The following is a 10390-nucleotide window of genomic DNA, read 5'->3' as shown; positions in this document are numbered from 1 at the left end:
CTTTATTCTCAAATGACGTCTGATTTTGGAAATTATGCCTTCATTCAAAAAAAAAAATAGGACTACATTCTTGAAAAAGGTTATCGGAATTTATTCGTTTCATAGTACCCCCCTTTAATCTTAAAAATAAATACGTAAATTAAAGGAGGAGAGAGAGGTCAGAGTGAATCGACAAGCCATAGCAATATGTTTTAAAATCCATGTTTTATTTCAAGTCAGAATATTTCCATTTCATGGCACCAGTTTACAAAGGAGAGAAACAAGATTTCTACTGACTTGTACATAAGGTTAGCTAAGGTAAAAACATGACTTCAGAACGGGTCGACAACTGGATTTGGCACACGGACGTTGCAATATATACAACTTGTGTAGAACATGTTTCACCCTCATGAGAAAACAGACGACGTACATGCGGCTCACCAGCTTTTTCTGAACGTGCAGCATCTGGAGGAGGGAGTCACACGTACGGCTCACATGTACCTATTTCACATGATGTAAACCAAATGAATGTCTGAGCCAGTGACAACTTTTAGGAAGAAAAAAAAAATCTGTGTCTGCTGAATTCCATTGGGGACGCAACTCAAAGCCTGGAGGCGCCTTCACATTTACTTTGAAAGTGTTTCCACGACATCGTCCATTGTCCAGCAAAAAGTGAAATAAAATAAAATGTGGTCGAAGGTGCATCTCCATAAATTGTAATACAGAGAAAAAAATATCAGTTGTTCAATTCAAAAAGTGAAATTAATCAACTCAAAATTCATCAACTTCAAAATGTCTACCTTGTTAAATTTTTTTTTTTTTAATGGAAAATAAATAACATTTCCCTCGGTGCTCATCAGGATAAACAGTTCAGATAATGGAAATTTAATATCTTGAGATGGAAAAAAAAAGGATATTTCACTCTGTAGTAATTGGTCCACATAAGTTTTTCTTTTAAAAATTAAATCGTGAACCAGTGAACATTTTCTGTGATATTTGAATTGAGACTATATTTAGAAGAAACTGAAACCAATGTATCTCCAATGGGGAAAAAAAGTAAACATGATCAAACTTTCATCTTGTCCTGCGCCTTTCCCCACTAAACTGTCGGGTCGGGCCATTAAGACTGTTCAATGCAAACAAAATGGACAAAATGTTACATTTCCTCCAAGCAGCATGACGAGAAACAATCAACTAAACATTTACCATCAAAAAACAAAAAACAAAAACATCAACACAAGAGGTCAATGAGGAAAATACAATTGTAACCGGGGTCACTGATCACATTTTTTTAACACAAATTTTATGACAATGTTGTTTTTTTAAAATCATTCCTTAATTATTGCTTCTTGAATGGTGCTTTTCTTTGTTATCTCATATTTTCCTTTTCTTGTTTCAAGACGCTACATGACGCTAAAGCAACTACAGTATGTGCACTTCTCATGGACGTGTTTGTTCTTATTGTCGGCATTCCGGTGGACCGAAGCAGCCTTTGAACGGCAAATGTGCAAAAGCTGCATGCTGAAAGGACGATGCTTCCATTTAAAGTGAATTCCTTCCCTAACTTCAACAACCATTGCAAAACAAAAAGGTATCATGTAAATCTCTTTCCATCCTTTTCAAACACTCAGACAGATACCACACAGGGATTTTGGGGTGGGGGTGGAGGGTTGCTTATGCAACATTTAATTTCAAATTTGTTTGTAAATAATTGTCTTTTTACACTTGCAAGGCAGTTGCTAATGTTCTGATAATTTCTTTTGTTTTGTTTTAATGGAACAGATCTTTTTTTTTCATTATTCCTCTCGGAAAAGTGTCTCGAAATGCAAACAAATCGGAGATTGGAAGGGTTTCGACCTCGGGGGTTCCGCTGAAGTCGTTTCTTGTAATCCCGGTTATTTGTGTTGTGCACCCGATGACGTTAAAGACTCTCCTAAAACATTGCACAATGTTCAGTCTCGTGATTTGACCCCATTTATGAGCTCATATTTGCCTCATATGTTCAAAAAGCAGTCATCAATACAATGTATAAAATGTCGACAATGTATATTCAATGCACCTTTTACATTGATCATCTATTTTCGAAAAAAATCAAATGCACTTAATCAGTAACATGGCTGTAGTCATAATTTTTTGTCATGTTTATTTTATCATCTGTCAATTATTTTATTCGATTTTTTCATCTGATGTGAGAAGGATGTATGAAAGGTGTAAATGTATTTTGGCATCACACGTGTATTTGTATTGTACACAAAGACCGAAGGCTGACATTTGTTTCTCCGTCAATGCTCCCGTCCTCGCTTGAGACGCACAGCGCTACAAAAAGTATCATTTTCATCTTCAATAACAAAATAACATTTGAGTCCTGTTAAAATATACATCGGAGCTGTCAATATATTAGGAAACAAACTCGTTTTGTACAAAAAAAAAAAAAAAAGAAAAAAGTACATCATCTGATCTTCTACTAGCAATATGATACATAAACCGAAAGGTTGATCTTTAATCCAAAATAAATCTTCATCGTAAGAAATAATTGAAATTCATTGAATCTCAAGGTCATGAAAATGAATGAGCGGAACCAACAAACACATTCAAGAAGTACCGGTACTTGATAAGCATTGCACATCTACGTTTGTACTGTATAGCTAGGCTATTAGCTACTCATTCCGCTGAACACTACGAGGTCACCATAGCCTTATACAATACTAAAAAAGAGATACAGTATTTGTCTATTAAAGTCTCCTTTTCTTCTTCTCATTCACGTGAGCCTTCATTTTGCTTCAACCTTCAACTTTACGTTAAACCTCTTATACTATATTTTAAGATCCCTGTCCATTTCAGTCCAGCAGGGTACACCCATACAACAATAATAGAGTCCAATTTGAGTGTTTACCCTGCTTTGCGATCCAAGTCAGCAAAAGACCAATTCACTATTTACGATAATAAATCCTAATGTATTGAGGCGAGCATTATGGGAAAGAATGCTATGTTTTTAGCATTTAGCTAATGTTTGACCAATCTGTTTGAATGACTTTACCAAATATGTCCAAATGAGTTTACCAATACATTTAAATGACTTTACCAAATCGTTTGAACGACTATGCAGTACGTTCGAAAGATATTGCAATACGTTCAAACGACATAGCCCAGTTAAAAATGTTTACATCAGCATGCTTCCCAAATAATCAATTGCCCGGTAGTCACAAATTCACCAGTGGTATTAAACCACATAACTGCAATTGTTTGGGTTTTTTTTAACTTCTGCTCCATTATTTGCTGAAAAATTCACCTACATGGAAAGCTTTGACACCATTTGGTGACAAGGAACTATGTTGAAGTGAGCTGAATTTTCATTGCTTTGCCAACGTTTTTTGGCATCTATAGCAAATCAGTAATACAACAGACATCTGGTTTAGAGGAGGAGTTTTGCGATAGCTGGTGAAGACGCGTGTGGTGTGTTGGGTATGTCATATGAAAATCCCCCCGCACCCCTCAAATTGGCTATAGAAAAAGATGGTGGAAAAGCACTACTTTTCTATTAGAAGATAGTCCGATGGAATTCCGAAATAAAGCTCATCTTCACATTACAACTTAGTTCATTGGCATCAAAACAGTGGCATAGCACGACTTTTCTATTAGACAGGCGTATGGAATGCCTGAATGAAGCTCCTCTTCATATTCCAACTTAGTTCATTGGCATCAAAACAGTGGCATAGCACTACTTTTCCATTAGACAGGCTTACTGAATGCCTAAATGAAGCTCCACTTCAATAAGGTTCCTTGGCACCACGATGCCACAAGCTGCCCCAAAGCGAACAGTAAGAACACATTTCCCCCCCCCCCTTCATGTGTGAGGTCGCTCACATTTTAAAAATCAGTTAACATGTTAAATATGTGCGTACCCCGCTAACTCACTTCTGTTTTACCCATCTTCTTGCAGTGCTCCATCCGTCTCGTCTGATGCAAATACCTTTAAAGTCAATAAATAACACCTCAAAGTAATGCGCATACTCCTTAAAATTCTCAGATTTTTATGCAAAAAAAAAAAAAAGGAAGGAAAAGATAATTGGTTTTCATAAAAAAGGAGAACAAAAGCGAAAGTGAGGTGGGCGAGATGTAAAAACTCAAAAGTGTGAGAGGGGGAGAGAGAGAAGTTGTCCCGGGGTCACAAGGTCGGTCCGACCAGCATCGCTGCAAGAGGAGGACGAATCCCATGGGTGCCACTTCCATGGCGTCTCCTCGGCCCCCCACCAACAGGCCTTTTTACCAACGCGAGCGCCTCACTTGCTAACGAGCAACCCGCCCACCCAGCGGAGCTTGCAGGCAAACCACCGCCTGAGGGGACAAAAGTATTCGTAATGGAACTGCTCGAATTCGGGAGTCCGGCGGATGTCGCGTAAGAACGCCACGTCGAGGTCGGACTCAGTGAGGATGATGAGGAGGAGGAGCAAGACAAAGAGGAGTCCGATGGTGACAAGGAGCAAACGCAGGACACTCAACACAAACTTATTCACCTGTTCCACCTCGCTGAGGGCCCCTGCGGCGCCCTCTTGTCCAAAGTCCCCCCCGACCCCTCGCGTGGGGGTCCCTGCCTCCGACTCCTTTTCCTCCTCGATGCTGCAGGGTGCCCCGTTAATTTGCCGCAAGGTGACCGGCATTTCCACGCCGTGCTCGGCCACCGGCGTTGGCAGGACGCTGTCGGAGGGGCTGTACGCTTCGTCCGAGATCACCGCCGTCCCTTCGCCGGCCTCCGTGGCCTGGCTGCGCGAGCGCGGGATGAACGCCTCACTGTGGGATACCGAACGCACCGGGGTGGAGTGAGCACTGTCACGGAGAGACTCCAGGCCTGGTTTAAAGAGATAAAGGGAGACAGGTGAGATGTCGGCATTAATATTACATGTACTGTATATGTCGGTGATAATATTTGCTGTGAAGCAAAATTCTGATTTATTCATTCAGTCATTCATTTTCTGAACTGCTTTATCCTCACTAGGGTCGTGGGGGTGCTGGAGCCTATCCCAGCTGTCTTCGGGCAGTTGGTGGGGGACACCCTAAACCGGTTGCCAGCCAATCGCAGGGCACACACAGAGACGAACAACCATCCGCACTCACATTCACACCTAGGGACAATTTGGAGTGTTCAATCAGCCTGCCATGCATGTTTTTGGAATGTGGGAGGAAACCGGAGTACCCGGCGAAAACCCACCACGCAGGCACGGGGAGAACATGCAAATTCCACACAGGAAGGCCGGACCTGGGATCAAACCCAATACTGTGAGGTCGACGCACTAACCACTTGACCACCGGGCCACCCTAAATGAAAACCATATGTCTTCAAATGTAATGATGTCATAATCTGGAATGAGGCCTAAACAAAGACTCATCCTGTTTTGGACAACAACAACAATCAAAAATTGGGCAATCAAAATAAATTTGTCAAGACAAATGCACCCAAGAGAAAAATTTACTTTGAGCCAAATTTCCAGGAAGCAATGAAAAACACTTAAAACAACGACACTGTAGAACCGTAACATTTTATATCGTAGCTCAGATTGAAATGGCAAAACAGAGAAAATGTATTCCTCCTAAAATGTGGGGAAAAAAAGTGTTGTATTGTGGTGGTGTTGTATTGTATATACTGTTGACGTACAGTAAAATGGATCATTGTATACAAACTTAGAACCTCAGAACTGTGAGGCATGCTAATCAATCACTACAGTAGGTCACTTTGCTGCCATCAACAAAATGTATGCAAACAATGCGCTATAAAAATATCTTCTATGTTTACGCTTGACTCTCGCTGGAGTGAGCCACGCGGTGCCTCTCCCTGACGAGTTTACCTGGATGGTTGCTGGACTGAAGGCAGGGCAGCGACGTGCCAGGCAATGGAGTCATGCCGGCTGACCCCGGCTCCTCGCCCAGAGCAGGGTACAGGGGTAGGACCCCCAGGGCCTTGCCCAGCATTCGGGGCCCCAGGCTCAGCACGCGAACGCGGACGTCGCGGTAGCAGTGGTTGATCATGCGCAAGTGGACGTTCACCCGGGTGGTGATGCGGATCAGACACTTCACCATGACTACGGCACGAGGGAGACTGTCCTGTTCCTAAAAGTACCGTTGGTCCCGATGGTCACTGTCCCGGAATCCAGGCCACGGAGTTGCCGTGTATTACTTGAGGACGAGCGTGTGAAGCGCTTCACACGGGACCGCCTGACTTGGCCCCACCCCTGTCCAGTGACAAACATGGAGTAGCGGGCCCCGGGGCTATTTTCAGTTGAGGTATTAATACCACTGCAAGCCATGCGGTCAGCTTTTCTGACACCACAGCAAAATATACTCAAGGGTCCTGCGCGTGACTCCGTTGCAAGATACAAGGAGGGACTACTGACTGTTCTTTTCACTTTAGTTAATCATATTAGTGGGATGAACGATTTTGAAGACGAACGCCGGTCACCACAGAAGAAGAAAAACGAGGAAGGCCAAAACAGCAGGCTGACAACCTCGCAAAAGACAATAAATCCACATTCCTATACAGTATTATTTCTTTCTCGATGAACCCATATGACGGCGGAAGCTTTTCAATCAGCTCAGACACAATCAAGTGTCCCGATTACGGGCTTACCCTCCATGATAGAGATGTGTACAGCTCTCCGCCGTGTGCGCGGTACGCTGGTGAGCCGAGGCCCGTGGGTGATGGATGGACAGCTCCGGCTAGGAACCAGGCCAGCTCTGCACAGACACACACACAAGCATCACAGCGCTGCGAGAAAGTGATAGACAGTAGCCTCCTTACTATGTGTGTGCTTGCTACAGATAGTGTGATAAAGCAAAAAAAATAAAAAAAGAATAAATTCAGGACCTCTCAGCAGTTCGTCACTGTGTACCTGTGTATTTCCGGAGGTTCTCGTTTGATTTTGGCACTGTGCTCCATCACCTCTTTTGCCACGCGCCCGCTGTTGCAAAGCACACAGACCATGTGAGGTTCTATTCGTTGTATCGACAAATGTATTGGGACATCTGTCCATTGCTGGTTAAATAGATTAAATTTCCTCCGGGCCATGTGTGGATGACCCCGAGTATTAGGATCACTGGAGAAACTATATATGTTCTAAAACTCCCAAGTACCTGAGTCTAAATTTCATTCATGAAGGGAAATGATCCTAAATCTGAATTTCTTCAAGAATAAACAAATAATGATAGTTTGGCTTTCAATTTGTGTCAATTCCCCGGTAAACAGCAGGATTAAAGCAAATGCACCGTGATTTTGCCTGCTGCAATCTGTCCCATTAATTTGGCTTGCTTGCCTCTTGTGATGGTTTATCCTCTGTGGCTAAAACAGACTGACATGGCAGAAAAGAAGGCCAGGAAAAGGTCACCTCCTCTGAGGAAATCTTTTTTTTTTCACCGGTGCCGCCCTCCCCATCCTGTCATTTGGTCATTACGTCTTCGAGGAGGCTAGGTGGACAGTACCTGTAACGGAAGCGGCTGCCCTTGAAGAACAAATTGCTGCTGGACACTGTGCGGACCTGACTTGACTTCTCAAGCCTGTAAATGACCAAAAAAAAAAACAAAAAAACAAAAGGGACATTTCAACTTTAATAAGAAGAAAGCAGGGATAAAAATCAAGTTTGTTGATACAGAAGTCATAAGAACAGCAGAGCAGAAGCTCAAAATTGGAATGTCATATCATTCGGAATTCAACCAATAAATGCAGAGGCTTCAGCTTAGTGGATTAGCACCACAGGGATGCTTTTCATTTTTGGCCTTTTGGGTTCATTGTGCTGCCAGCACAGAAGAGTATGAGTAATGGATAGCATTTGCAATTTATATTCAAATTTAGCAGACATGTTTGGGGTATTTTTTGTCTTACAATTAGGACTAGCTGATTCATTGATTTTCTTCCTCATTGATTATTGAAACCTATTCCTCAAACTCATTTTCTAAAATTGATTTTTTTTTTCAAAACGTGTCGTTGAGTACGGGGTACTTCTTGTTCCAACGACTTGACTGAAAACAGAAAGTGGTTTACAAAATCAACGTCAGTGTTGTGAAGTTCGCGACTTTTTCAGCCTTTGTAGTGACTATTATCTAAAAAAAATATTGAAAAGCAACGTTCGTGACCACAGAAAAAGACTCAAATCAATTTTACACTGTTTTCTGTATGACAAGGAGCCATTAAAATGGTAATTTATTGAGGATCGTGTTTGCACTGCCTCCACGCCAGCAAAGAAGGAAAGCACAAGTGAATTATTCAACCGCCGCATGTGTGATATGCATACGAGTCCCTTGCACGTCTCCATACACTATTCAATATGTTTATAGTCCTGGTAAGTGAGACATTCATTTTTAATGCCCACTTTTGCCTTGGAGAAAATAACGTGTGATCGAGCCTCATAACCTCGAAACCCCGCCGACTTCCTTGAACAGAACGGCGTCGATGATCCAAAGGTCACGCGGAGGCGTTGAACTGTTCAACTCACTTGTAGAAAGCTTGGTTCTCCACGCCGCACTTCCAAAGATGCTTGCATGCCTCCGGTGTGGGCGCAAAGTATGTCAGAGTGATCTTTGTTTCCTGCACGTTGAAAATAGAGGACGGCGTGCAGGATAATTAAAAACACTGGGGGGGAGGAGGGGGGAGCACACGATGGACAACATGCATGCCAGCAAGTCGCGCTCTCACCTCCTTGTGGTTTGCATAAACGTGGAACGTCTTGCCCTCAAACTTGAGCTTGGTCACCTCGTTCCTGTCCGGGAAGGAAAGTGCAGAGAAACCAGCTCATTAAATATTCATGAAAAGTACTTGAAGATCACATAAACAGCCACAGAGTGGACAAAAAAAAAAAAAATGGCTGGTTGTATTCCCTGAAGGCGGACGGTGAATAAGAGGGTAGGAAACGTGAGTACCACACACATATTTCTGAGTAAAGCCTCAAAGAAGTCCAATTTTTACTCTTTCTGAATAGAGCAAGTGTGATGAATGAGCCATCTGCGCACCACCTCGTTTCACAGGTAGTGACAGATGGAAGAGTGCATAGCGTACAAACAGCTGCGCCATGAATAAATTATACATACTACTCGTGCGACCCTAATACTGCTACTACTACTGCAACTACTACGAATAATAATACAGTAATCGTCCTTCCATGGCGGGGTTACATTCCAGACAACCCCATGTAAGTGAAGTCCACGATATTGAAACACCTTATTTAAATACTACCTTGGCATGTTTTTATAGCATTTACGGCACATATTCTTTGAAGGGCTTTCAACACACTTTTTAAACATAAAATGTGAAACACATTCAAACACATAATATCGCGAGAGAGCAACAGCAATGGATAACATGAAAATATTGTACAGTGTAAGAGTGTTCCGATCCCTCTTAATTTACAATAATTTTTTTTCTCGATTAATTTTAGCAGACTCATCATCTCACAATGTACATCAGGAATCATCCCCAAAGATGTACATTACCAAATGAAGCTACCGTCGTTGCTTTCTGTAGGCGTAAGGACGAGTATTAAAAAGGATTTCACATTTTCATTAAAAAAACAAACAAACAAACAAACAAACAAAAGTGTTGAGCCTGAAACGCTTCCTGTTTGCATTCTTCGTCTTTCAAATTTACAGCGTCACACAAAATACTTTGCCTGCCATCTAGCGGTTGACAATGGAATTGCACCCCAAATAAACAGCCGGCACAATAAAATAAAGTCAAAAACCGAAAGGAAAAAATAATCCACTAAATAGCAGGACTATGAATTCGGAAGCCGCAATGGAGGTAGGATTAATACAAAATACAATATAATATACAACTGACAATTAAAGAGTAATTTGTTTTCTCTGTCGAAAAAAGAAGTCTTGTCATGTACCATTAATACAAAAGTATAAACGGTTAATTTGGTCCCAATCTAAATGTAGGTGTGCACTCTAATTTTAAGATCATATAACTTTCATTGTTGTGGTTGTACAAATATTACAAATACCACCGTGTCACACTAAAGAGCTGATTGTAATATTTGGTCTCTCTCGTGTATCGAAATAAGACATGATGAGCCCATGTGGTTATGCAGTGTGGTTGTATGCCAACCTGCATGATTTTACTCACCAGTTGAGGAAATGCACTCTCTTGTTTCCCTGCAAGACCACAAAACCAAAGGGCGTGAAGGCAAGGAAAGCCGGGTTTCCCGACACGTCCTGGAAGAGACAAAAGTCAAATGAGGACACATCCAAAACATTGTACTATAGAGTGCAGCTCACGACGTGCTGTTGTTGTTGTTGTTGGTGTCGTTGCTTCCGATCCGCATGCAGCAGCCCACCTTGCACGGATGCGGATCAACACCATATGTTTCCAGCATCTGGGCCTTCTGCAGGAAATTTCGCTCTGATGTTTCAGGTGTCTGTCCACTGAGAG

The 10390-nt window shown here is 42.1% G+C and overlaps 1 protein-coding gene across 2 annotated transcripts in view; it reads right to left on the bottom strand.

Annotated features, from left to right (window-relative positions):
- Nucleotides 1-1304: 1304 nt before the first annotated feature.
- The window catches only part of frmd5a (FERM domain containing 5a), a 49064-nt gene continuing 39978 nt past the window's right edge, over nucleotides 1305-10390 (bottom strand). Inside the window, exons 7-14 of one of the 2 annotated variants that reach the window (XM_019895674.1) lie at nucleotides 10296-10383; nucleotides 10085-10173; nucleotides 8657-8720; nucleotides 8457-8548; nucleotides 7447-7521; nucleotides 6861-6929; nucleotides 6599-6705; nucleotides 1305-4825 (exon numbers count right to left, since the gene is read on the bottom strand). In XM_019895674.1, coding sequence (XP_019751233.1) covers nucleotides 4260-4825; nucleotides 6599-6705; nucleotides 6861-6929; nucleotides 7447-7521; nucleotides 8457-8548; nucleotides 8657-8720; nucleotides 10085-10173; nucleotides 10296-10383 — 1150 coding nt within the window. In that variant the 3' untranslated portion in view covers nucleotides 1305-4259. The remainder of the gene's footprint in view (nucleotides 4826-6598; nucleotides 6706-6860; nucleotides 6930-7446; nucleotides 7522-8456; nucleotides 8549-8656; nucleotides 8721-10084; nucleotides 10174-10295; nucleotides 10384-10390) is intronic. The other variant, XM_019895682.1, reaches the window with a different exon arrangement.

The sequence above is a fragment of the Hippocampus comes genome, unplaced genomic scaffold, assembly GCF_001891065.2.
Source record: "Hippocampus comes isolate QL1 unplaced genomic scaffold, H_comes_QL1_v1.1 scaffold570, whole genome shotgun sequence".
In the NCBI taxonomy this organism is placed as follows: Eukaryota; Metazoa; Chordata; class Actinopteri; order Syngnathiformes; family Syngnathidae; genus Hippocampus; species Hippocampus comes.
This window is presented reverse-complemented; position numbering and strand designations above follow the sequence as displayed.